This window comes from Syngnathoides biaculeatus, chromosome 15 (assembly GCF_019802595.1).
Source record: "Syngnathoides biaculeatus isolate LvHL_M chromosome 15, ASM1980259v1, whole genome shotgun sequence".
Classification (NCBI taxonomy): Eukaryota; Metazoa; Chordata; class Actinopteri; order Syngnathiformes; family Syngnathidae; genus Syngnathoides; species Syngnathoides biaculeatus.
In genome coordinates this window covers 25039225-25066250 of record NC_084654.1, presented here as the reverse complement: position 1 = coordinate 25066250, position 27026 = coordinate 25039225, and the positions used below count along the sequence as shown (strand labels likewise).

General features: G+C 49.2%; 2 protein-coding genes across 4 annotated transcripts in view; one reads left to right on the top strand and one right to left on the bottom strand.

The window, feature by feature from the left end:
- Nucleotides 1–17395, top strand: part of dnaaf9 (dynein axonemal assembly factor 9) — a 29839-nt gene extending 12444 nt beyond the window's left edge. Inside the window, exons 29-39 of one of the 3 annotated variants that reach the window (XM_061844925.1) lie at nt 1698–1735; nt 2053–2188; nt 3290–3376; nt 4776–4882; nt 6098–6172; nt 6553–6710; nt 7403–7468; nt 8521–8617; nt 9775–9893; nt 16514–16715; nt 17256–17395. In XM_061844925.1, coding sequence (XP_061700909.1) covers nt 1698–1735; nt 2053–2188; nt 3290–3376; nt 4776–4882; nt 6098–6172; nt 6553–6710; nt 7403–7468; nt 8521–8617; nt 9775–9875 — 865 coding nt within the window. In that variant the 3' untranslated portion in view covers nt 9876–9893; nt 16514–16715; nt 17256–17395. Of the gene's footprint in view, nt 1–1697; nt 1736–2052; nt 2189–3289; nt 3377–4775; nt 4883–6097; nt 6173–6552; nt 6711–7402; nt 7469–8520; nt 8618–9774; nt 9894–16513; nt 16716–17255 lie in introns of those variants that run through there. The other 2 variants (XM_061844926.1, XM_061844927.1) reach the window with 2 other exon arrangements.
- Nucleotides 17396–17494: 99 nt separating this feature from the next.
- ky (kyphoscoliosis peptidase) lies at nt 17495–22773 on the bottom strand. Its single transcript, XM_061844937.1, has 4 exons — nt 21106–22773; nt 19856–20047; nt 19556–19746; nt 17495–18852 (listed from the first exon to the last, which is right to left on the bottom strand). The coding sequence occupies exons 1-4, from the start codon at nt 21117–21119 to the stop codon at nt 17495–17497; spliced, it is 1755 nt and encodes a 584-aa protein (XP_061700921.1). The 5' UTR covers nt 21120–22773.
- Nucleotides 22774–27026: the final 4253 nt, after the last annotated feature.

The window sequence follows — 27026 nt, the reverse complement described above, 5'->3', positions numbered from 1 at the left end:
CTTTGTGTCCCACGCATGGAGGCTTTAGATGGAGCTGGACTGAGCTGCTCCACACATGGCGCGCCAATCCGGTCAATAGACGTTTTTTTTTTTTTTTTTTTTTAACCGTACAGTGCCAGCGGTACATCCTTGGAAATTAGCGCATGTATTTCTTTCCAGGAGATTGCGGATCACATGCCGTCCACAGGCTGACAACCCCCGTGACGCCCTCCGAATTGCGGCGTGGCCGTTGGCCCGTCGTCCGCGTTGTTTATTGGGCGCGGTGAGCCCATCTTAGGCCTGACCCGCCCGTCACCCCTCTCAACATAGCTCCCCTAATCCCCCCCACAGCACACGTGCGAGCGTAGCCGCGACTCCCCGACCCAGCGCCATGCCCGGCCCGGCTTATCAAGTCGGTCGCGATCCGCTCTTTGTGATGGATACGGGCCAGTTCATTACGTCGGGGGGGCCGAGACGAACGCCTTTCAAATGACGCGCGTGTAATGAATGCGGGGGCCGCTAACCAAGGCTCGCCCGGCCCTCGCCCTCCCTCTGGCCGGCGCGACTCTTCCCCACTTGATCGGTTTGGACACAAATTCTGGGACGCTGACATCATTCAACGGCGTCACGGGGGAAAAAATGTCCGATTGAGAGCCGCGGGAGGACGTCTTATTCACGACGGCGTCCTAATTTGCGTCGACGAGTACGGCGGGTGCGTTTTGAAAATTCAGCCCGTTTTATGTAGGAACATGAAAATATGGTTGCATACAAAAAGTCTCCAGAAGAAGAAGAAGAAACAGGATGTGTAATGTTCTGTTTTGAAGAGGCAATTTCCACATCACTTGGGAAGTCTCGTCACAGACCCGTGAAATTTGGTGGGCATATCTAGAAAGGGGAGACCCACAACAAAAGTCTGATAGTCTGCCATTTTGGTTCCAAGCAGCCACGAAAAGCTCAATTTGGTCACTTCCAGATGTCCTCATCGGAAAGATCATCAACTCGTCCCAAAATATTTTTCATATTCAGCCACTGAGGGAACACGCAAAGGTCGGTAGAGGAGCCAAATGTTGTACTCGAGTAAAAGTACTGCTACCTGAGAAAAATAGGACCCAAGTAAATATCTACTTGAGGGAAAAAAGTACTCTGAGGTGTTTTCTCAAGTTAGAAATGGGATGAAACATTCAAGTCTGGGCAATTAAAATCGAAGGCAAATATTATTTTTTGTAGCCATTTTGATGACGTCTGCATTTTACACTTCCAATAATTTCCGAGCGTCGTCACACTTGTTTTGTTACGGTGATGTTTTTGACAATTCAAAAAAAAAAAAAAAAAAAGAGTTGAAACTTGAACTGGATGTGTTCATGACAACTAACCCGACACCCCCATAATGGCCCTTTCCGGGCCAATCTCGCCATCTCCAGGGGTCCTTGTCCAACGTTTTGACATTGAATTCATATCTTACTAGGAAAGTTGTCAGCAGATTTAGAATTTGAATGTGCAAAAGAGAGTGCGATGATGCTGAATTGAAAAGAATTTGACTTGGTGGTTCCCTCTGAGCGGAGTACGGCGAGTACTCTTAATAATGCAGCTCCACAAGGTCAGAGTCGGTCCAATGTTATTATCATTTTCCGTTACTTCCGGGCAAGTCAGTTCTTTTTTTTTTTTTTTTTTCTCCGCCTGAAAGTGTCCTCAGGGCTTCTTTTGCTCTCCTCCTGCAGGTTTGCTTTTCCCAAGCTGCTGGAGCAGTGCAGCCAAGGTGAGTTTTCAGTCCCTCAACGGTGATATGTTCGTTCTTCTGCTTGCAACATGTGCGTCATGCACCGTACGGGTCACGAAAGCCTTTCAGACTGAGCCAGGGAAACAGTCGCCAATCGATATGCTAATTCGATGCAAATTGTCATTTTTCAAGTCAGTCACGGTTTTGAATTTTGCCACAAAGGCGTCTTGCAGTGATTCGGCTCCTTGATGCGAGCACGGGCAAAAAAAAGGGGAAAAAAAATTGCTGGACGAATAAATTTGAACGTGGATGTCGTTCAGCGGTGTGACGTTCGGCCACGTTTCCTGCGTTTGTAGGTATCGTGAGCGCTGTGGTGTTCACTGGGGCTGCGGCAGAGGAGAAGCACCCCCTCGCGCGGCACGTTCAGCAGGTGGTACGCGCCGCCAACCCCGCCGCCGCATTCATGTCGGCGGCCAGAGGGGCCGTCACGAGGTCAGATGCCCCAATGTGATTTTCAGCTTCACAATCCGGGTTTTCGCTGTCCGTCTTTCTCCCGCTAGGAGATGGTAGCCCGTTGGCAGAATTTTTGAAGCAATCATTTTTTACTGTGGTATGCACAGGATATGAATATCTTGACATTTTCCCAAAAAAAAAAAAAAAAAAAAAAAAAAGTTACTTTGTATTGCGAGCAAACTTAGTCTTTGCAAGTCAATTTTGTCCACTCTGCCAGTAGATGGCGGCAGTGAACTTCACAACGTCCGGCCACCATTAGTTCCTTTGGTTACCTTTGATTTTTTTTTTGGGTGCACATATTTCGCCAAAAGTCTTTTTTTGTAATCATGGGTCCTAAGACAGTGAGTGCCTGATGATCTCCATTGGATGAATTCTTGAAATCTTCTATACTGAAGCAGAATCTGTTAAAAAAAAAAAAAAAAAAAAAAAAGGGGTCAAGGGTATTTTATTTATTTCTAAGATTTGGACTTCTGTCCATGAAAGATAGTGAGTTAAGGTAAAAAAAAAAAAAAAAAAACTGTGACAAGCATAAGGTTTGGTGAAGAATGGCATCGATTCCAAAATGTTGTTTTTCTAGGGGTTGCTGAAACCAATGAATTTAATTTTAATTATGAGAACGGTTTGAATGAATAAAACTCCTAAATACTGTAATTTCCCGTCTACAAGCTGCGACTTTTTTTTCCACACACTTTCAACCCTGCGTTTTATCCGGTGATGCGCTAATTTGGGCATTTTTTTGAAAGGCCGCAAGCGCGCACTCGAGCGGAAAAGATAAGAATGAGACCGGTGCGGAATATATGTGCCGAGGAAGTGACTTTTACCGGCCCTGTTACCGTTAGCACAGCGCTAGCGTTAAACTCCGTCGTTCTTTGTAAATATCTCGTGTTTCAATGCGGCTTTTACACAGGTGCGGCGTATGCATGTACCAAACGGTATTTCCCTTACAAATGTACCAGTTGCGCTCTGTCGGGTACGTACTTAAGGGCCAGATTTCTATTTCCGTTGCGAGTTCCATATCTATAACGTGCAGTGTAACCCCTGCAGCGAGCGGGACTTCATTGAATTGTCACCTTCCAATAGGAGCGAAGATGTCAAAGCGATTTTGTCGGAGAGGAGCTTCAACGCACCTCAGATGCTGAGAGCGCGCTACGTCCTCTACCCCGGCTGGTGAGAACACCGTTTCTCCTCGGCAACGTCTTCTCCGTTAGCGTCGTCGGCACGCCCGCCCCAATTCTCCGCCTGTAAATCCTACTTTATGGACGCGTGTACGTCCTTCTGCACGGCGTCCTTTGGATCCTCATTTTGTCTTCTCTGGTCTGCCCGCTCGTGCGTATTCGCCTTCCTGTCTTAGCTCCTCATCCCGAACCTCAACATAAACACTAGCCCTGACCCCCACGTTCAACCCCAACGTCATTTGTTCAGGACTGGGGCTCAGTTCCCTCCTCTCTACTTACAAAGCCCAAACTACTCTGGTGGCATGTTGCTGACTTTACAAAAGTCCGAGACTGTGAGCCCAATTGGGACAGTCAGTATGTGGACATTTTAGGATGTAACGTGGCCACCTTTCGGCGTGTCTGTATTTTGCGTCGGCCGCCGCGTGGCGTGCAACCGTCACAGTGGCGATTGGCGGCAAGGCCCGCGGGCCTCTGGCGCTGGCTCAGCAGCTGCCCGCCGGCGGCCCCGGAACAAACTGTTGGCCACGCAGCCCGGTTGTCACGCACACGCAGGGATCTCCTTCCCGGCTGGACCCGTTCCATCCAGCCTTCGTGCCCAAGTGCTCGGAAACTCCCTCCTTCTCCTCTTTCTCCTCCTCATCTCTTCTCCCAAGATTATACTCTGGCGCGGGTTTGCACTTTTTAGGAGTTAATCTCCGCATTTGAGCGCTCTCGAATGTCTTGGCTGGCCCGGTTCCCGAGTAAATAGGGCTGGCTGCTGCTTCCAGAGACAAACTTTAGCCCGCCGCGGGCCCCGACGTTCACTTTGCTCGGCGTGTCGAGCAAGAAAAGATCAACAAAAAAATTCTCAAGAAGCCAGGCCCCGAAACGGAAGGCCTAATCGGCCGTTTTGCCTCGGGAGCGCCTTGTCGTACTTCACAAATGTATTCAGCCCCTCAAAACCAGTTTCACTTGGAAACGTGAAGTTTGGGTAAACGTCTATCATAAGTTAAGACAGACGAGGTCTGTAATATTAATCTCAATCTCAATCTCAACTAATTTGGCTTTCCCCTCCCCAAAATTCTGGAAAAACCAGCGGAAGGCTGCCGTTTTGCCTGGATGTGACCTTTGAGGCTCACTCGTTGCCCTCATGAATCGGACAGGAAAAAACATTCAACCCAAAAGTCAGTTTGCCTTATGAACGTGGAATTTGGTCGACTTGTCTATGGTGAGTAGACCCACCCAAAAGTCTTCTCAAGGACCCCTCCCCCAAAAAGGCAGGAAGTCCACCGTCCGTGGTTGAAGATGGACTCACTGTGTCCCACAACTTTTGTCCGATTGCTCCAAAATACACTCTTGTGCAGCATCGACACGAATAGAACAATTTAAGCTTTCGTCGTCTCTGTTTTCAGGTGCAACGGGCGCTTCCACTCCGGTTCCGGGTCCTTGGTCCTCTCCCGGCGTCGCGTGGCCTTCGGTCGGCCCCTGGAGAGGTCTCTATTTGTGGCCCGGTGTAAAGGTAAGATGGAAACAAAGACCCCCCGCCCCTCTCTTCTTCTCTCCCTTTTTAGTTCCCTCATACGCGTGACAGAAGCTTCAGATACGAGCTGGCAGCGTGCGCCGTGATTACATAAGGCAGCTCGCCCTCCAAATATGCCAAAGGACCGTAATTGTTAGCGCACGCTGCCAAGCTGCTGCCCGGGCGCTAGCAACGGAACAATTGCGTCGTCGACCGTGACCGTCGCACCTGCTTCCGGACGGCAAAAGCGCCGCCATTCTCGTAGCAAACCAAGCCGTTGCGTGTCATTTGGCCCACGGGCCGAATGACTTCTGCACCGCCGTCGTTGGAATGTGGCTGAGGTCAATTGCTTGGAAGTTCGCCGTAAATTCAAGTTACATGGCAGGTAGTTTTGCCAAAGGTATCAAGAACGACCCAAGCAAACATTTTCTACGTCACTCTCAGGAAACGTCTTCCAGCGACCCGAGGGTGGGCGTTGCTTCCAAGTCTTTTCTTATTGTAAATGTGCCAGTCTTGCTATCTTTTCGGGAAAACTGTTTACAACATCCGCTCGATTTGGAGGGGTCTTTAAAAGAATGACCCAAATCTTTTGCGGTACTGTATATCTTAAGGCCGCCCCCGACTGAACTGTCGCGCAATCCGCGTGGTTTGGCAGCTTTTGTCAAGTTTTTAGCGCAATTACACATTTCAATTGCAGTTGAAAATTTTAGCAACTCGACGGTCCAAATGCACATCGGCTTCCACGCGAGCTAGAAATGTGTTCTAATATAATCCTGAAAGTCTTAATATCTTGGCCTTGGAACGCATTATTTCTTTTTCCATTCATTGTAATGGGAAACATTGATTGGGTTTGTGAACAATTCACTTCTCAAATTGTTCTCTGGAACGGATTGCGGTCGAGAACCGAGCCGTCACTGTACAATCTACTGAGTGTCGCTACATCGCTCAATGTGTGGGGGTAAGTCGGCAACTGTTATCATTATGATTATGATTATGATTATTTTTTTTTTTTTTTGCGATGATCCCGGTCCAGTCGGGTTTGGCCGCATCACGCGGTATTCGGTAGGCGTTCTTGTGCCACCCCAAATGCGTCAATCTTTCTTGATAGTTTTCAGTTTGTCAACAGTAGTCAAGCCAGTCCGTGCCGCCGACAGTTTGTAAAAAAGTCGATTGCAGCTACAAAAAGTTTTTGACGCTTTCCCGTTTCCCGTGTAGCGCTGAAGACGTCGCTGAAGCCAAACCCCTTCCAAGGAAACGTCTACAATGTGTGGGGGAAAGTCCGCTTCTCGGGTAGGAGGAGTTTTGGTGAATTGTGTCGCTTGGAATCGTTTGGAAATTGTGATTCTTCTTTTTCAGGCCAATTTTTGCCAGGATGTGTCACCTCGTCAAGTACTTTTGGGGTCCTCAGCATGAATCCCCACCAAAAGTTACTTCGTAGCTCGCTTGAAAAGTAAAAAAAAAAAAAAAAAAAAAAAATCGGCTGGACGTGTTTATCTTAACGTAAGCCTGAAGAATTTCTGCCCTGAAGTCAAGCAGCAAGTCAGCCATTTTGATCCGAATTGCACAGCGTTGCCGTGAGAATGTTTGCGTTCGCACCTCGTACGAGGCCTTCGGGGATCACGGTTCTCGCTCGGGCGCCGGGACATTAACGCCTCGGTGTGGCCCTCCAGACTCGCCGCGGGTGACGGAGGTGAGCTACGGCGCGGCCGGCGGCGACCTCCGCGTCGTCGCCGGGCCCGAGGGCGAAGGTGCCTGCTTCCTGGTCTTCGACGGGGTGGGCCTGACTGAGGAGGCGCTCAAGGACTGGCTCAGGCTGTGCGCCAAGCAGGTAGTCGCTCGCCCGTGCGTCGTCGACGGTTCTCCAGTGTCCTTGCGGCCCGCTTTCATCGCATTTTGGAATCTTTGGAGGGGTGGAAAAGTCACTGACGGTGTAGTGCTACGCACGCCTGCCTTTGGCGGGAGCAACGTGGGATCGATGCCCGCTCGGTGTTGGTGTCGTTATCCGCCCTGCGACCGGTTCAGGGTGTAGTCCGCCTTTCGCCCGAAGCCAGCTGAATAATAGGCTCCAGCTTTCTGCAACCCTTGTGAGGATAAGCGGCTTGGATAATAACACGAGACGGCAAATGAGTTTGTTGTACTGTTAAAGGCAAATGACCGCACCAAAGAGGAGACTTGACGCCGATACTTAGCATAATATGCCGATCGGCCGATTGCCGTTCGTGTCACGATGGGTCGATCCGATCAACGATGTCATCGATCAGCTCCGCGCAAGACTTTGTTGCGTATGAATCCAAAAATGTCATTTGCGACCGAACACACGTTCCGGCCGCCACTCGCGGACGTTCGCCAGGACTTGAAAATAAAACTCTTGTTGTGTTTTGTGTGCGCGTTTTCCATTTTTCAAGTTTGAAGAACATGTCGATGTTTTGCGGGCTTTTGAAAGCTTTGATTTGCGTTACAGAACAAAGGCAGCACAAAATCAAGAAAATCTGACATTTTCGTTGTTTTTGCTTCACACAGACGCCGACCAAGAAGACTAAAAAGACTGAAACGACGCTTTCGCCTCAAGAATTGAAGAACATTCATGTTAGTATTTTGGGATTATTATTATTATTCACTAAAAGTCTTAGTAGAAGATCGTCGCTGTGTCATTAACATGATTGAAAATGTCCAATATGAAAATTTGATTGAAGTTAAGGTGGCCTAAAAGGATAAAAAAAAAAAAAAAAAAAACGACGTCTGCAACCAGCGTGCGACTGGTCATGAGTTCGGGTGTCACATGGTCAGTAAATAGCGTGGAAATGTCCATCGGTACGGTGGCCCTAAAGGGACAAAAGGTCACGGAACAGACGCGATCATTCCGTGACTCTTCATGAATGAAATTGTCTCATGATCAGCGGTGACGAGACGTCACGCTCGTCGAGGTCGGTGGGAAGACAAACGACGGAATGTTTACGTGTTACAACTGTGACGCGTCGGCGAGTTGTTCTAAATCCGATTGGGACTCGGTCGGCAGTTTTAGCGGGCGACGATTGGCCGTCCTGCCGTCACCAAAAGTCACAAAAGAGCCACTCGGTGACCCTGAAGGAGTTTTTAGTGGCCTCCGAGCGCCGTGTTTGCATTGTAACACGGTTCGTCTCTGTTGGGCGGCAATAACAACGTGGGCCGCGTTGGTCTGATCGGGTCCTAGTCTGTGAGGCGTCAAACTCAAAGCCCGGGGGCCAGATGTAGCCCGCCACAATGTTTTATACGGTGCACGAAGACAAATCGGGGTGCGGCGCCTTCCGCCGTTCAAATTTCACAAGTGTAACAAACACTAATGTTGCGATTTCTTGCTACCAAACTCTTTTTTCCACATACTTGAACAAAACTTATTCTTGTCTTTGGGTTTGACTCAAATGTGTTACATATTAATAGGATGAAGTCGCTCAACATTTTCGTAATTACATAGTCATAATTCCCCTTTGAGGGAAATTGTAACTAAAATGTGACCTGTGACAAAAAGAAGTTGGCGTTGTCGTTAAAAAAAAAGGTTTCACTTTGACGCCTTCAAATTTGTCATCGTTTTAAACGAGTGGATGTTTTGATTTGTCGTCGTCGTCGCTGAGCTTTCTTCTTTTTTTTTTGTGGCGGCGCAGATGAGCCGACGTTCGGAGCCGCCGCCGCCGCCGGGATTCTTCTACGACGGCCGTCAGTACGTGGATGCCTTTGGAGAGAAGCGAGACCGCCATCCCGGTATCCTTCACCGAGAACAAAGTCTACAGCTGTAGAAACGTCCCCCAAACGTTTGGACTTCTTGTCTGCCGCGGAAATTTTGCTCTCATGTGTACGTCTTTTTTTTTTTTTTTCATGGGTTTTTACATTGCGATAAACACTGTACAGCAGCGATTGTTAGGTTTTTACACCAAGCACCACGGGAAAAAAAAAATGCATTTAATCTACTTTTGATTGCAAGAGAATTGGATGACGTCCTCCGGTCAAATGTTTTTTCATTTTTAAACCTGGCATAACGTCACAGTTATCTTAAATCCTCTTTTCAGGAATAAGACCTTTGCCAAATCCTTCTTCTTCTTCTTCTTCCTCTTCATCTCATCCTTGTTTTTTCTTTACCTTTCTTTTTCTCCATCTCCTTTCTCTTTTTCCTCTTCCTTCTCTTCTACTTCTCATCCTTCTTTTTCTTCACCTTCTCCTTTTTCTCCTTCCTTTTTTTCCTCTGCCTTCTCCTCCTCCTTCCTCTTCTTCTCATCCTTTTTCTTCGGCTTCTTTTCTTTTCCTCTTCTTCCTCTTCCTCCTCTTCTACTTCTCATCCTTCTTTTTCTCCTCCTTCCTTTCCTTCTTCCCTCCTCTCTTCCTCATTCATCCTCTCCTCCTCCTCCTTCTCCCACCTCCTGCATTCTCCTCTCTTTCTTCTCTTCTCTTCTCTTCTCTCTCTCTCACCCTCCAACGTGTGTCCGTCACGTCGTTCCCCGACGCCCTCCCATTAACCTCCTCTCCTCTCCTCCTCCTCCTCCTCCTTCTCCCACCTCCTGCATTCTCCTCTCTTTCTTCTCTTCTCTTCTCTTCTCTCTCTCTCACCCTCCAACGTGTGTCCGTCACGTCGTTCCCCGACGCCCTCCCATTAACCTCCTCTCCTCTCCTCTCCTCTCCTCTCCACCCTTCTAGCGACACGCTGACTCTTTCTCTTCTGGCCGTGTCCGAGTGTAATGAGCGCATCCCCTCACCCGACCCGCTCACCCCTCGAGCGAACGTCGACATCTTCATTTCGTTTGGGATGTTGCTCCCCGGAGAGCTCGCGATTATTTCGGTGTGAACCGTTTAAGAATGACCGCTGCGTTCAGAACAACGAGTCCAGGCTCCTTGACCCCCCCCCCCCCCCCCCGTGCCCCCCGCAGACATGGACCAGTTTGCTCAAGAGTACGTGGCCGAGGCCAACAAACGCATCGAGACGTTCAACAGCCAGCTGGAGTTGCAAGCTGACTTGTTTGATCCCTGAAGAGAAGTCATCTATCGGGTGGGGATGGGGATGGGGGGGGGTCTCTGAAACCTCCGCAAAGGTGAGCTTTTCCACGTCGGGATCTGGAGGAAGCCCCCGCCGGCTCGGGGGCCCCGTCGCAAAACCGAATGGAATTTCCGCGTGCGTTTGAACGAACGGCTCTATTTGCGGCGGCCCCGCCGGCGGGCTTTCACCCGATCCGTCCCGGCACCTGCTCGCCCCGTCCCGATGTAAACAAGAAACGCGGAGGCCGGCCGCGTTATTTTAAGACGGCCGCTGTAAAACTAATGAAAGCGCAATTAAATGAGCGCGGGCCCCCACAATGGCCGAACAGCTGAGGCTGGTGTTACGTGTCCTCCGGAATCTTCTCTAGATATCACCCTGCCTTTTTTTTTTTTTTTTTTTTTTGTTTGTTTCCACTCACGGTTACCAGGAAGAAAGTCACACATAGATGCAAGCTCATTGCACATCTTACACGCGATACCGCCGGTCACATACAGGAAAAAAACAAAGCCCGCAGCGATATTTTTTCACTTTTAATTTATGAAGTATGCTCAAACCGCAGCGCTTATTTTTCCCAGAGCCGCGAGCGATGCGTGAAGTAAAACAACGAGTGAGGCCAAAATGAATCTGCATCCGTGACCGCTTTCTTGATTTAGGAAGAAAACAAGCCGACTCAAATGTATTCGCGTCAAGATTGGGGCGACTTCAAAACTGCACGGGGAAAGTTGAGCAGTTGAGAGAACTCATTGATGGCTTCTCCTGATCTTGAAATGGGATTATCGTGGAAAATGCAGTCACCCCGGCGTTCGGACACATTTTGTGTAGTTCCTGACATACTAGCTAGCATGTGTGTGCAGTACTGTTTGATGCATGTCTTTGTACACAGCTTTGGAAACACGAGCTAAAAGAGGCTAAAACGTTGAGTGCGGCGGGGGGGGGGGCTCCAAACAAAGCATCTTTTGGGCGCTCGCTAAGACACGAAATACGGCAAGAAAGTATTTTGGCATCTCGACGAGTTGTTAAACCCAATCGTCAACTTGCCAGGACCAGGAGAGTGCTGAAAAGTTCTTTTGCTGGGGGAGGTCCAGTTCGCTTACTCGTCTTAAGACTGCTGGGAAATTGCATATAATCGAGTTATGATCACATTATTATGTGTGGAAAGAAGAAATACGCGTGTAATTCCCAAATAATGGTCTTTTTTTTTTCAAGGAAATATTCAACGTTAGCCGTTGCATTCATTCAAAAGTAAGAACAGGAATCAAATGTCATTTATTTGCATGACTTTGAGGAAGTCGTTGAAATACTTTGACTATATTATGCGATATTTTCAACAAGGTAACGTGTAATTGTCATCATTGACATTTGCCGAGTCATCTGCTCCTAAGTCCTCGTACCCCCGTCGTAAATACCTTCTTAAAGAAACAAATTGGCGCCTTTGGGGGAAAAAGGCTGCTCGGGTTGGCCAAATGTATTCATAAATTGTTTTATTTTTTATTTCGGCGTCGTGCCAGTCGGCGCGAGGAAAAGAAAAGAAAACGACAGCAAAGCGCTTCCTCCAGGTCGACGGGCCAAAAGCGATAAAAGCTATTTTTCCCCGGTGTGTTTGTGTGTCTGTGCGGATTTGTATAATCCGGACTCTCCAGCCCCCCATCCGACCGCTGTCTTTTCCAATCACGGAATGCTTAGAATAGCGCAGAACGTAGCAACCGAGTAAGCCCGAAATGTATTCCACTTAACCGGCGGAAGGCGGGGGGGGGGGGGGGGGGGTTCCAACGCTCGCTTCTTTCCCGTACTTGAAGGCGCCAGAGCGGATGAATCCCGAGACATCCCAAGTATTCTTGCAGTTGCGTCACGGATGGGGCAGATTTTTCCCGGCAGCTCTTAAAGGAGCTTGAATCAAAACGTTTGTGGTTGCAAAATGGTTCCAATTTTTTTTTTTTTTTTTTTTTTTTTTTTGCACATGAGGTGCGACAATGAAAAAACGAGACCGTCCCACTTGTTCTCGCATCCGCCACACAGAGTTCTAGAATTGGTTTGAGAAAAAAAAAATGATTTTTTTTTTCGTTAAAACTCTCACTGGTTAATTCAATTTTTCTCAAAATAATTTCCCATTAAAAAATACACTTTGAAGTTCAACATACTCATGTAATTTATTGAAAATCTTTTATTTTTATTTTAATTACAAATTTGTAATTTTGCTAACTAATTGGTCCCATCATTTTAAAGAAATTGTATGTATTACAATTACAAGTTTTGATTACGGTCGACCAAAACAGACAAAAATGGACTGAATGAAAATCAAATCGAGCGCAGAAGTTGCCTGAGCAGTCTCGTTTCTTTATTGGACACACGTGAGATTATTATATTGATGTTATTTATCATCTAAAATGGCGTCCTCAAGTATTCCCGCACTGTTTTATGGCGCAAATTCCGCAGAATTCCTTTCACCGAGACACGTGTGCTCCACAAGAACAAAACGAGCAAATTGTATTTTGCGACAATTAATAATCAATTAAAAAAAAAAAAAAAAAAAGAGGTTGGTGATGTTTAACGGCGGGCGGGGGTCCGTCTTTATCCACTGAAAGGAATGCGCGGAATTTTTTTTGGGTTTTGGCTTCGCCAGAGGTCAAAGACCGGGGGGGGGAGTTTGGGGGGGGTCAAAAAAATTGCGGAGTAAAAAACTGATTTCGGAATCGGCGCCAATCGCACCTGAAACGACGAGGTTCAGGTCGGAATTATTCTTCTCAATGTCAAATTACCAAAAAGTATTTATGATGCTAAGTTGGCTCATTTGAGAACAATGCGTATTAAAAAAAAGTGTGGCCGCAATCGCTTCCGTGGAGAAACTTTTTTTTTTTTCAATCAAAGTTAATGAACGTGAGTTTGTGCTAAACCAGGGGTCATTTATTGAAATATCAGTATTTGTATTGAAGACTAGCTGAAAAGATGAGTGGATTTCGGCAAAGGTTAACGTGTAGCCGAACACGCTTCCGCGTTCACGAGCCGACTCCCCTCCCCTTTGAGAACGCAACAAACTCTTCGTAAGCGTCCAGACTTTTCTACGCTTTCAAACTCTTCCGTGTAAAATGTCGACGACTTCTTCACCAGATCCACGCGTAGATCCAAGTTGTCCAAGACTTTGACTTTGGCATGAAGTACGGGTCCTCTATGCCAGGTTTTTCCTCATTTTCCCACGTCCCGTCGTTTATTTTCCCCTTGTAAATGTCTAACGGTATCGGACAACACTCCAAGACGTTTTTTCGCGTCGTCTCCAACCGACGTAGCGTTGAGCGACGCTTCGCTCGACCGACACTTCCGGCCAGTCACGCGATATCGGTGACGTCGGTGCACGAGCGTTATTATACATTTGACAGAAGTACCCGGTATCCGTACTCGACCTTTGCGACTTTTGGCCAATCGGAAGTTTCACTTCTTGTATGTTAAAAAACAAAACAAAGAAAAGAATGAATGAATGAATGAAAGAGTTTTCAAGTTCAAGAGAAACGACAGACGACGCGTTGCAGTTTTCAGGCGATTGCAAAAAAGTTAACCGCAGCTAAATTCGCCGGCTCGTGTCTTGACCGCCATTATTCAAATCACATGAAAATGAGGCATACATCTTGCATTTTCATGACTATCTGATGGGAACCAGAAGGGTGAAATTCACAAAATGCAAAACGTCTCGACGGCGTTTAACCGTTTCATGGCAACGCGGGATCGTGATGGGACAATTTTTGAAAAGAGCTGATGTCGTCCAGTTATGATATCATCGCACAGGCCGAGCAAATTTCGGGGGTCCACAAGCTTCCCTCTGGTATTTTGAAGCTGACGTTATAGGACAAAAACAAAGTTTGCTGCGTCTGTGGAGGGAAGGAGCCCCCGAAATCCAAAGTGGAATGTTCCATCGCCTCACTTCAGCATGGAATAATCCACTTTTCCAGCGTCCAAATGTATTTCGTCCGCCGAGAGCTTTGCGTTGGTGACCCGTCCGGCCTATGCGACAAAAGGAATCTTTTTTTTTTTTGTAATACTTCCTGTCCCTAATCAAGTTGTGATGGATTTTTGATGTCACGCCAGCACAATTCGATTCAGGGAATGAAACAAACAAAAAAAAAAGGACAAAGGGCTCCTTTCTTCTTCTCTTTCTATCCAAAGGTGCCAAATATTTGCATCTAATTGTATTTTGCACAAACGATTCCTGTAACGTGTTTTTTTTTCCTGTGACCGATGCTTTGCTTTTTAACCGCGAAATAATAATCCCCTTGCGTGTGTGTAATTACCAAATTAAATATGGATCATCGCTGTTTCCATTTGTGTACAAGCCAGGTTGTACATTTAGTAGCCCATCCATCCATTTTCTGAGTCGCTTATCCTCACGAGGTAGCTGTCAACGGGCAGGAGGCGGGGCACACCCCGAGCTGGTCGCCAACCAATCGCAGGGCACATCGAGGCAAACAGTCGCCCTCGCAATCACACCTTGGGGCAATTTAGAGCGTCCAATGTTTTTGGGATGTGGGAGGAAACGCAAGCGCGGGGAGAACGCGCAGACTCCGCACAGGCGGGTGCGGGATCGAACCCGGGGCCTCGCAACTGTGAGGCTTTCTAGCTGAGCCACCGTGCCGCCTCTTTAATACCCAATCACGTCACAATCATTAAAAGTGTCGCTAGTACACAAAAATCACCTCAACTGAGCCACATGAAGCATTTGGAGTTGGAAATTCGCAATATACGACAAAATATTACAATGTACTGTCATAATAATGTCGTGAACGTTTTCAAGGCCTGTGTTCTGCGTGTGGTCACGTGACGTTTGCGACCCAAGCCAGCGAGGTCGCGATGTCAATTTCGCTCGACAGCAGAGGGCGACGTTTCCCTGACTCACAAATCAAAACGCTTAAATGATTGCGATTCATGCTTTTTCCACAAAAAGCACAAAATTCATTAGATTGCTGCGGTTCCACCAGTGGGGCACGTACAACGTATTCTTGCCCCAAAAAATTCACTGTTGGTTAGCTTGTCACTCATATCTCAAGGCCCCGCCGCACTCGAATTTCGCTTGCCGATCGCGTTTGGCGCCCCCACTGGTTGGTTAGAACGAGGGCGTCCCAAAACGTGCTGAGGAGGCCCCCGAGGTGGCCCCACGTCCCCAGTTTTCTTAGCTCTGGTTGTCCCGCTCATGCTGTGTGCGTGTTTGTTGCCGGGCAGATTGGCGGTCCGCGTCGCTAACGCCTGACATCAGCCTTTCCTGCTGCCGCTGCCGAGCCGCACGTTTCTCCCCCGGCGACACTTCAAATTTCAACCAAGTGTTTTTTGCCCCCCCCCCCCCCCCCCGATTGTGCCTTTCGTCTATTTGCGGCCCACCCTGACAGCCGCGTGTAAACACTCGTCACTCTCGGCGGGCTGAGCGGACATCGGAGCGGACGCAGGCCTCAGGGGTCGGAAGCCGCACTTGATAGAGACTTCAGAGCGCAGCTAATAAAAAGTCTACACACCCCTGTCCAAATGCCAGCTTTTTTTTTTTTTTGCGGGGTGTCAAAAACGAGACCAAAATAAACCAGTTCAAAAGTTTTTTTGTTTTTTTTTTTTCCACAATGAATATGACCCGTATAAGACGAGTGGGGGGAAAAGAAAGTAAAAATAAAGATCTGAAAGAATGCGGTTGCGAGAGTGCGCAACGCCTCTGACCTGACAAACGTCAAGTCAAGCGCAACAAATGACAAGCGTCAAAAAGTGAAACGCATACAAATGCAATAGACACAGTCCAAGTTGAAATCGATATTTATATACGGAAAATGAAAGCTCCAACTTCATCATCTCGAGAAAGTAGGTACAATGTTGGAACAAAATGCTTTTGAAGATGGAAACGAGGAAGGAGCCTACCCTCCGAAAAGGTTTCCCCTCTTTGATGAATTGATGTCATCAACAAATACTTTTTTTTAACCAAATTTGAATTTGAAACGTGAGTCCGTCCGCACCTGCGACCCATTCAACCCAAATCGAGTTCTGGTGGGTTCTTCTTCCCGACGCAGTCAAATCTCTTTTGAGGATGTGCACACTTATGCAACCCCGTGGAAGAAATCATTTTTGCCAATATGTTATATGGGAAAAGTTGAGGGACGGATCTCATAACCCTGACCTCTTAACCCGGATGTTTGGAATTTGCGTCGTCCGCCGTAGACCCGAAAGACGCCTCCTCGGTGGTCTCGGACTTCTTTGGATTGTTTCATTCATGTTTACGTGACGTAGTTGAATTGCAAATGGCGGTTTCCTCTTTCCGTTTGTTGCGTTGACTTGAACTCAAAGCGAAGCAAACCAAATGACGAGCATTGGTCCGTCCGTGTCACGCGACCGCGCGATGACGTCACAGCGGGCGCCTCGTGGATCCGTTTCGCCGTCCAAAGAAAGTACGGCTGAAAAGGAATTCTTTCAAGTGGTCTACGTTCTCATCGAGGAAGGACAACGACTTCACGCACTTGTTTTGTATTTTGAAAAGGACAAAAAGAAAAAGAGAAAATGGTCGCTGGAAAAAGCCCGTTCGAAAGGAACCAAACCAATGACGGTGTCGCAATTGGTCAACCATTTTGCTCCAGCTAAAATTGTGCAAATCCTCACATTTCATCATTTCACTTCCGTAGAAAAGCGGACGTTCATCAGGTACTTGGAAAACAAACGGGGGTCGCCAGCCGCCGCTTGGAGACCTCCGGGTGACCGGAACGGACGTCCGCCGAAGTGGACCTCGGACTTGACCTGACGACATTACGGCACAAACACGATCAAAAGTTTCCTTCGACGTTTATTGAAAATGGAACCAAAAAAAAAAAGTCAAATACATGATTGGTAAGTGTTCAGTGACAAAGCACCTGTTGTTGTTGTTTTTGTTTGTTTGTTTTTCAGCAACACAATGCAAATACATCCAAATGCAATCATGACAGCTGAGCACCAGTGAACAATTTCAAGAGTTAAAAGGAAAAAAAAAACAAGCAACTGACTTTGAATCGGAACCGGAAGCGCAAACGCGGCCGACGATTTTCGCGTCGGCTGGCGTCTTTAGCGGCTACGCTCAGAAAGCCACCGGCGGGGCGTAATTCGTGTACTACGCCGCTCTTTGCCCACATTCAAGCTAGCTTATTTGGGGGGGGTAATTTTATCTGCGGAACACTGAAGTGGACCAAAACTACTGTCGTCACCTAAAATAAAAAGTGTGCAAAGGGTAATGTGTAAAATTGCGTTAAACGTTCATCAAGCGCAACACTTCTCAACGTGTGGTACAAGTACTACAATTAAAACTGGGGCTCCCTCTAGTGGCGCATGAAAGATTCCCCGAATAAAATGTTCCACGTTTATTTGTTTTTAAGGCGCTACCGCTTTTGTTTCCAGGTAGGAAACAATGCCGAGCGAGTCGAAATGTGCGACGCATTAGAAGGACAATGAGCTCACTGGTTTCCGGACGTCGAGATGAGGAGATGAAAAGGACGCTCGTACGGCCGCTTTTCAAGTACTGTCAATGCCGAAACTGCTTGACTTTGATATCACGGATATCAAAAAATGTCTCCATTGGCTTTCGAGCCAGGTGATTGTCTTTGAGTCCGAATTTTCTTCCTCGTCGGAGCAGAGCACTAGTAACCCGGAGCTTCGACTTCAACTCGGCTAGCGGCGAACGGCTTTACGACATTGAAAGTGATCAAAACGGCCATGTCTCCGGAATTTCCAGAGTTGGCCACCAGCTTGAGCTCGGCGGCGGCCTCCCCGCTGAACACGTCGCCTTCCCACACCCGGCTCTTGTTCAGTTTCAGCTCGCTGCGCCCCTGGCCCACCACGCACACCCGCTGCGCCCCCGGAACCCTCACTCGGAAGCGGACCCAGGAGGCGGCGTCCAGCAGGCCCTCGCGGGGCTCGAAGAGGACGCAGCCTTTCTTCCAGGCGGCGTAGATGCAAGGGAAAGGAAGTTGCGCTCGCTCGCAGCCGTTCCTCAGCACAAAGTCGCACATGGGGTTGAACTCTCCGCCGGGGACGGTCCTGGCGTACAGCCCCAGCCGGTACGTGCCGGCCTCGGGCAGGCCGACGCTCACCGTCACCTTGCTGTCGGTGTACGTGCAGAACAGATGCCGGGCCAGCGGGAAGGCGGCGGCCTTTTTCTGGTCCCCCCGGCTCAGCGTGGCGTGCAGCTCCAGGTCTCGCTGGTTCTGGAAGGTAATGTTGCACTTGCCCTGGGGCGTGCTCACCAGTGCCGCCGTGTGGCTGAATTTGGACAGCCCCGCCTCCGACGTGCGGGTGCCCGGCCCGCACGCCGAGCTCAGGTTGGCCGGGAACAGCTCGTCCCGGCCGGCCGCCTCCCCCTTGCAGTGCAGCAGGAAGTTTGCGGCGTTCTGGAACTTGGCGTCCGTTTTCTCGTAGTCCCGCACAAAGACGGAGAGGCGGTAGAAGCCGCGTGACGGGCAGAGGACGTGGCAGGTCAGGAGATCCGCTTGGATCTGAGACGCGAGGCAACGTTTGGTCACGGGGGCCTCCAGCTCCGGGTGGGCCAGTTCGCAGAGCATCATAAGCGAGCGGGACGTCTTCAGCAGCAACTCGAAGCGACCTTCTTCCGCTTCGGCCACCTCGCTGCCCCGATTGCTCGCCGCCACTCCCAGGGAGGCCGCCCCCGGCTGCAGCCCCCACGACAGGTAGGGGTTCTCCGGGATCTCCTCGGTGGCTCGGGCTTCCGGGCACTCCACTGTGAAGGAGCAGACCCAACTCAGGAGTGCGCTGGCGCTCCCGGGCCTGGCGTACAGCCTCAGGTTGTAGACGCCGCGGGCGGGCGGCAGCAGCTGCAGGTTCATGCTGCGCTGGGATACCGTCAGGAGGCCGAAGGAGGAACGGCTGCTGTCTTTCTGTTCCGCCGTGCCGCAGTGGAGGAAGTCCTGGTGCGGCGTGATCTCGTAGGTGAAGGTCGCAGGCCGGGAGAAGCCCAGGGAAATGTTTGCCTCGCCTTCATCTGAGGGCAAACGACGGAAAGCAGACATGCTTATACTTTCGTTCCAAAGACTTCCCAGGCGCCACCCCAAAAAGCTCCCGCCTGGCAGTCCCACGAGGGAATATGCTAAAGCTCGACTGAACTTTGTCACGCTCCGGGTGAAGTCACTTTGCTTTTTGCAACTAAACGCAGAGGACCATCAGAAACGGCTCGAGGGCGTCTCGGTGTTCCCGACTTAGCGATATTCTTGCTACGTCTACGTCCGGAGCAGGAGATTCTATCATTGACACCGCCGACTAATTGACGGCAGGTAGCAAGTCAGCCCTCGAGGGATTTGATTGCATTTTCACCGGTGGAGGCAGCGCGTCATCACCAAACTGGATCCATCCACAACGCAGAGTGAAAGTTTGGCGATGAATCAAGGATTACTCGGTTCTACCAAATTAGCAAATCCGGCACCAGATTGAATCCTATTGTCCGCCCCCCATCAAAGGTCGCGAGCGGTAAAGATAGCCAATTCGTGCGGCGTAATTGAAGACTCGTGCTCGAACATCTTGGATCTTCAGCCGGCGTAGCTTCCGGGTCGTGAGCTGAGATGAGAACCTCAATGTGTGAGCAGAGTTATCGAACCGATGTAAATTCACCAAACGGCCTTCGTTTTTCGAACCTCGCGACCACGTTTGCAGCGGTTACTCGGCTTTGGTGAGTTGTTTGTCTGACTGACCGGTGACGAGGTGGCAGTGTTGAGGCTGGATGAGCCTGAGGCCCATGGCGAAGAAGGCCGAGGTCTTGAAGACTCGCCTCTCGAACTCGTCCAGGGTGATGGGCGCCTCCAGAAGCTGCCATCGCTCCTCGTCGGGGAAGTGCGACACGATGAACTCCTCCGGGTCGGTCAGGAAATAGAAGTCGTCGAACCTTGCGGGGGGGGACAGACGGAGACAGCTGCTTTTTGGGAGTCCGGGAGTCGACCGCTAATCGCCCCTAAAGCGAGCGAGGCGGGAGAATAATTCTCGGGTTGGCTTGCCTTTTGACGAAGCTCTCGTGTTCCATGTCCACCCGTCCGGCTCCCCAGCAGGCGTCCATTAAGAACCACTGTCCCCCCAAGAGCACGGCGTTCCACAGGTGGTCGGATTTCACGTTCCTGAGGCTCCGGCCCTGGCGGTAGCCTATGCCCTTACTGTGGCCCGCCACCTCTTGGCACTCGATGCCCACCAGCCTGTCAAAACAAGCAGAGCGTGCGCGCCCACCCTCCGGCTTAGATTACGTCCGTTTTCCGAGCGCATCGCTCGGGACGGAAAATGCCTATCCTGAAAATCCCGAGAGATTAAGGGCACAATGCTGCACCGGTGAGCCCGTGAAAAAGTCAAATGTTTTGCGCTGTGTGTTTGGCGTGCCGCTCGTGGTTGAAATCTCGACAGTGGCGTTCCCCGTGTGCTAGACAGGCAAGAATTCCTCAAATTACTTCTTGGTCCGTGGTTAGAGGGTATACCTCACACTTGTGAGGACCCGGGTTCAATCACGGCCCTGCCTGCGTGGAGTTTGCGTGTTTTTCTCATGATTTTCTCCGGGTGGGCACTCTGGTTTCCTGCCACGTCCCAAAAACACGCGACACTAATTTGACAAAATTGTCCCGTCGGTGTGATTGTGAGTGGGGCTGTCCTGCGATTGGCCGGCAACCAGTTCAGGGTCTACCCCCGTCTGCCAGCCGTTGACAGCTGGGATTGGCACCAGCACTCCCGCAGCACAATGCAGCTCCCGGGTGGATACCGCTGACCGCTGTTCCTCACGCGTCTTTACTAAATACCAACAAGAAACGGTGGGAGTAAGTCACGAATGTGCGGAACACACCAAGCTCAAGTCTTAACCTTGAAGCGTAAAGCAAGTTCTGATTTACGACAGAGAGTTTCTAGCAGTCGTACTGTATTTTAGTCTCGTGGCACCCCACCAAACAAAACCGACACAGTATATACTTCCATTATGAGGATCTGGTCTGGATTTACTCCCAAATGGACTTGTGAAATCCGTTTAGTTAAACTCAAAGCTATCAGTACAGGAAGTAACCCTGAAATGACGCTAAGGTAGCATTTGGGCTAGATTTGCAAATGTAAACAGGCCAGACTTGAACATGTAATGGCGTTCAGGTCAAAGCCAACCCTGGTCAAAGACGAGTCCTACTGTAAGTTTGTGTCGCGAGTCCTCTCTTAAGTTTGACTCGAGTCAAGTCCTGTGATTGGAGTCCCTCAACGCTGCTTGAAGACCGCAGGAAGGCGTCACCTGCACATTTCCATGCAGAGGTTGGAGTAGCCAGAGCAAACGCCGCGACCGGTGGCGATCACTTCCTCCGGCGAGCACAGCTTCTGCGAGCGTCCCAAGAAGCCGGCGACGTCGTACTCTGCGGTCGGGGAAACGTTAGCGCGGGATGGTGTGGAAGCGAGCTGACGCGAGTCGGGCCCATCCTCACCGATGTTGTGACAGAGCCAAACCCAGATGGCCCGGATTTTCTCCAGCTCGTTCTTGGCAATGCTGGCGACGCTCTGGACGATGGCGGCCACGTCGTGAACGCGCTTTTGCCTTAGCTGCGAGGCAAAGACCAAGAAAAGCGGATTCAGAACAGAATACGCGATCTTGTTGTGCTGCAATGAGCCTGTTTTTGAGGGGGTGGCCAGGTTTCATGCGCACAGGCCGCCCCCCCCCCCTCCCCCTCAGTATGCTTTCCAACCTCAGCCCCTGCCATGATGACGTGCGAATCCAGCCGGTGGAAGAGTTCGGAATTGGCAAAGAGATCTTTCTTTCTCCTCCTCGGTCCGCACTCGGTCTTGGGTTTGAGGTTCCTCTGCGGTTCCTCCGCCCGCACAGCGCTCTTCTTCACCACCGCGATGGTCCTGGAGGCGCTCTCGGACGACAGCTGCCTCTTGGCCACCGGACGCTGGTCCTCGGCCTCGGCCACCATCTTTTCGAACACGCTCCGGCGGGAAAGCACGGTGCTCTGCGGAGCTTGGCCGCCGGCCGACGGGGTTTTGGGACTGTCCGCCGCCGTGTTGTCGCGGTCTGCCAAAACCCCTAGAAATGCAACAGCGCTCGGCGGGCTTCGGACGGGATTTTCCGGAACCCCGCGGCGCTCCGGGGCCTTCGCCTGGATGCATCCCGTCTGGCTCGCCTCATCCTGACGGACGGCGCAGGAGAAAGGGAAGGAGAACTTCTGGATTCCTACTTGTGCCGACATTATGCGCAGATCATAACGGCCTGGGTGGAGAAAGCGGAAATATGTATTTAAAAAAAAAAAAAAAAAGAAGAAACACCACAAGGTCGTCCTTCCGGCGTCCGAGATGGGCAATCTTTTGGTATATTCCATGCAGGACAGTGACGAATTGGCGATGAAATCATTTCTATTCGGGACTGTTAATGAGGCCAAAGGTTGGAGTTGTTAGTCTTTGTCAAAGTTTACAGCAAGTCTACGAGAGGAGGTGTCTTCTTCAGACTTTGTCTACAAGAGTTGGAAAATTTACGACTGACACCAAACGTGCAATTCAAAGCGACATGAATTTCTCCAAAAGTTTTTTCGGTCACAAAGTACGCAAAGAGCCAGATAAAATCAGGTACAGTAACAATGTCACCTTCTTGATTTCTTACGAGATCTGCAACCGTTACCGACACCAAAGTTACAAATCAGTCTGAGAACTCAATCGGTCCCGTTGGCTTTCGCCTTAGGTCTCGTAAGACTGCCCGGCATTTATGAGGACGGTTTTCAAATTCGGTGGATTCTGATCCGATATCAGACAAAACAAACTCACAGAAACAAGAACCCAACTTTTGATGACCGGGACGTAAAACCGGTCCAGTCGCGATCGACGTAAAGCAGCCGTAAAACGAACGTTACGGCGGGGGCGAGTTGTACTCACCCCGAGCGGATTTCAAATGACTGCTGTGAGTTTTGCCCGAGAGCGCGGCATGAACTTGCTTCACCGTGTCGTCGGTGGGCAGCAGTTGGCGGGGGGTGGGGTGGGGTGGGGGGGGGCCTCAGCTTATATAGCCCGTCGGGATGGGGCCCCAGAATAACAGGCCTAAAAATACGACCGAGCAGCGGCCAATGGGGCTTTGGACCTCACCACGTGCACCAGTGTGTATGTGTGTGTTTAGGATAAATGTTGGCTGGCATCTGATAATGCGCCCGCCGGTGTTAAACACATCGACAGCGTAACGAGACCAAGAAGAAACTTGAAGCTTTCAAACGTCTTGACGGACATTCAAAATGCTAACAGACGCGGCCGCTAAGTGTCTCGGGGCTTAGTCGCCGTCGGCTCAGCGGCCGCCCGAAAAAGAACTCAAAAGTCGGCGAGGAGCCTATTTGCGCGCCTCTGTTTTTCACCAAGGAGACCGGTTTTTATTTATTTATTTTTTTTGGGGGGGTGGGGGGGGAATATACATACTGCATGTCCCAAAAGGTTGGTGATGTTGATTTTTAGGATGAAATTTCAGGATGACCCTAAAATGCCCTTTCACCTTTACGAGTGAACTTCATCTGTTTGACCTTGTTTAACCTTGTGAATACCGGCCCAACTGTGCAACGTTTCAGTACTTTTGCGCAACTCGCCGTCCGTGTCGGATCTTTGGCATTTCCCGAGGACCTCCACTTCGACGCCTTTCTGTGACTCTTCCGGTCGCCTCCGGCCTTTCGCTTCTCCGTCGACAGATCCTCGCGGCGGACCACCTCGGCGAAGTCCTCCTCGGCCTTTCCCGGCGAAACAAATTCCTCAACTTCAGGCTCGACGTCCACTTCGGACCTGTCAAGTAAAGCAACGGGATGTCGGCACCCGCCATCAGTTTCTTGGGGAAAAAAGAGACGAGAGTACGAGTGTGCCTCCTGAGAGCGTCACCGGTAAAGATGAATGTCCAAGGAATAGCCAATAGGGGGCGCTGCGCTATTGCACCACACACATCGAGAGACAGGGACGTGCTAAAGATTGACATCTCTCTTAGCCAATGTGATGCCTGGAAAGTGCTCCAGCGATGGCCAATGGGAGAGCAGCTCTTAACCGAGATAAAGTACGGGATGTTTACGTTCGGTTGAATCCAGCGCCATTTTTTTCCTTCATTTTCTATCCTGAATTTCTTTCGTAACGAGAGACAAACGTGTTCCGGGGAGGCTCTTCGTAACCTGAACCTTTTGTAGGTAAACGGACCACATGAGGTTCATCCAGAAACTTCTCCTGGAATCTCCCCCAAGTTTTTGCGAGTCCTGTTGCAAATTCCTGCCTTTTTTTTTTTTTTGGGTTTTGGTTTTTCCTGTAGAATCGAGCCGCAGCCATTTTGGGTTAAATACACGGATTTGCAATCTTCTTTTTATTTGGACTTGCCAGATCTCACACGGGTCACAAAATTCCAGTTATGAGCGATTTGAAGATACGTTGCTGATCGAGTGAAGAGGGGGGAAAAAATGGAGGGCAGCGCGATGCCCTCGCCCGTGGGCAAGGCGAGCCGCGATCTCCGAGTCACTTTTCAGCCGCGTATCGAATATGTCAAAAGGCACAAAAAAAGCAAAAACGCAAACACTCGCGAAAAGCCACTTTGACACCAGCTTGTGATGTCACTCGCAAGGCTCCGCCCCTTAAAGTCACACACCCAACACACAAATACGTACACTTTCGAAAATCGGCGCGTTTCTTTACATTCTCTTGAGTTGTTTTTCCATTCATATACGGTATTTTATACGTTTGATGTTAGCAAGTAGAGGTTTTGTATCTCAATGAAGAACTAAGTTTAGCCTGGGTCGTAAACTATTTCTAAGACAAGCAAAAAAAAATATATATATATTTTTGGTGGGATGCCAATCAATTGTGACTTTCTCTCTATTTTGTAAATCTAACAATTAGGCTCCAAACGCCACTTGTAGGCCTGGCTATAAATAGCAAAGGCTGTAAATCCTTCGCAATTACTTGTGAAAGAGACATCAGCGCCGGCCGCCATGAAACCCGATCGGGCGGCCGCGACCTGACGCACATTGGCGGGATTGCGCAGGTTCCTCGGGTTGCTAGGCGGAATTCGCCGAGCGTCAACATCTGCTCCCCCGGCCCGAGAAAAATGATGGTGAGCCTGGATTCAAAAATAATAAGACTCTACCTTGATTGACATGCTCGATATCACCCGAATTTAGCGGGATTTTGCACAAAAACATTGGAACTGTGTGTTTGCATGTCTATTTCTATATTTATATACACACACACATCTTTTTTAAGTCTTGTTGCTGTGCCGCCTTAATCTCAAAGTCCAGTAAAAATGATAATAGTAATAGAAATCCGGGAAAGGCACAGCAGGGACCTGGTTGGAATGGCTCCCTCGCAGTTCTGAGGTTCTGGGTTCAAATCCCGGCCCAGCCTGTGTGGAGTATACACGCCCCCCCCCCCATCCGTCATGTCCTCCCACATCCCACAAAACATGCACGTGAGGTTCATTGACGATTCCAAATTGCACGTGGAAGAAAAAAAAAAGAGAAATCCCAAAAGATATTTGAAAAATGCAAGTGTAAGACTTCTTTTTACACTTGTTGCTAGGCAGACATCAGTCTCGTGGCCCAGTAAAAAAAAAAAAAAAAAAAGAGAGATTAGCCACGCCCACTCGGCGTTTTGAGTCTGCAACAGGAACAGAAAGGAATGTATGACCAATCATTCCTGCTCTGTATTAGTTGTAATTACGCCATGAAATATTCACTAAATCGGAATTGAAACAGCGCCATCTGGTGGGGATCCAACCCATTTCATTTGCACAACTTTCGCAGTTAGTCTAAAAATGATTTCAGGGGTATCGGCCGGGTATTATTTCAACTCTCTTCACTCCTCTGTAGCACATACAAAAATGATTTTAATATGAAAAAACACAAAATATCACCCAATGACAATGGGTCAAAGAATCGTTCAGGAATGGGATTGATGGTTGGAATTGCAACGGCAAAAGTCTTCAAAGGCCGTTTCCAGGCCTTCTGCCTCCAGGCCAGAGATTTGCGATGTTGGGACGCTTCCAGCTCGCCGTGAGTTTCTCCTGTGATCTCGCGCGCACCTGCCGGCTTCGTCTTCTTCAAAGCAGCTGCTGAACGCGGCCATGACGGTGGAGAGGACGCGCGTCGCCTTCGGCCGCTTTGGGCCGGAATCCTCCATCATGGGGAAAAAAAAAAAACACAAAAAAAACAAAAGGAAGAAGAAAAAGCGGCAGCCGGCCCTTTTGACATCGGGGCCGTTGTGTCCCTCCCGGTTGTCACGGCGACTTTAGTTTGAGCACATTGAAAAATGAAGCGCGTCGTCACGTGCTGGCGGCTCGTGACGGGCCGGACCGGTTCCGGCCAACGCGGTCAGGCGACTCCTCTAGAGACGGACGCCTCTGCTTTGTAAAATTGGCTAATTGTGACGTACGGATTAGCCGCCACTCTATCGTCGTGTCCGTTCAGGGCTCCCGTACTCATTTTTAGAGTTCCCAGTTGAGTTCTTTTATCTCAATTTGATCATCCAAGTGGGCTGGAATGCAGTTTTTGTGGCTGAATAAACACAAATACAAAATTTGCCAATTTCCCATCCTTTTTGGTGCCAATACTGTATTTAAAAGTACACTAAACAATGTGAAATTTCTCAACAAAAACAGTTACATCATTATTTTTCATTTATGCAAATCGCTGGGAAAAAAAAAAGCCAATAACATTTTCAACACTTTATAGCAGTCAAAAATTATATGTACATAAAAAACAACAACATTGGGACTGACCAACATATCGATTTGTGAAAAGAACCTCAACAGGACAAAATTTGGAGATGCAACTTTAATGACACGTAGCAGCCAATTTCAGAATGTCATTTAAATAGTATGTGTTCATCTAAATGCCTTCCAGTCCGCAAATTTAGCAAGAATAACGAACATGTTCTCTATCCGCGTTGGGCCTCATCGGAACCCCCAACGGGCCGGCCCTGGCCCGCGGGCTGCATGTCGGACACCGGCGTGTGAATCGATTTATTTTGAATAACACAACGAACAAGCAGCTTTGATGAAACGTGGGAGGAAGCTGGAGTTCTGTTTTGTCTCCGGCTCCTCCAGCACACACCAAACTTTTTACTCCACGCGAATAAATTTGTTTCTGAAAAATGTTTTTTGATTTTTTTTTTTTTTTTTTTAATATGCACACATACGTATAGCCAATTCCAAAACTTCCAAACTTT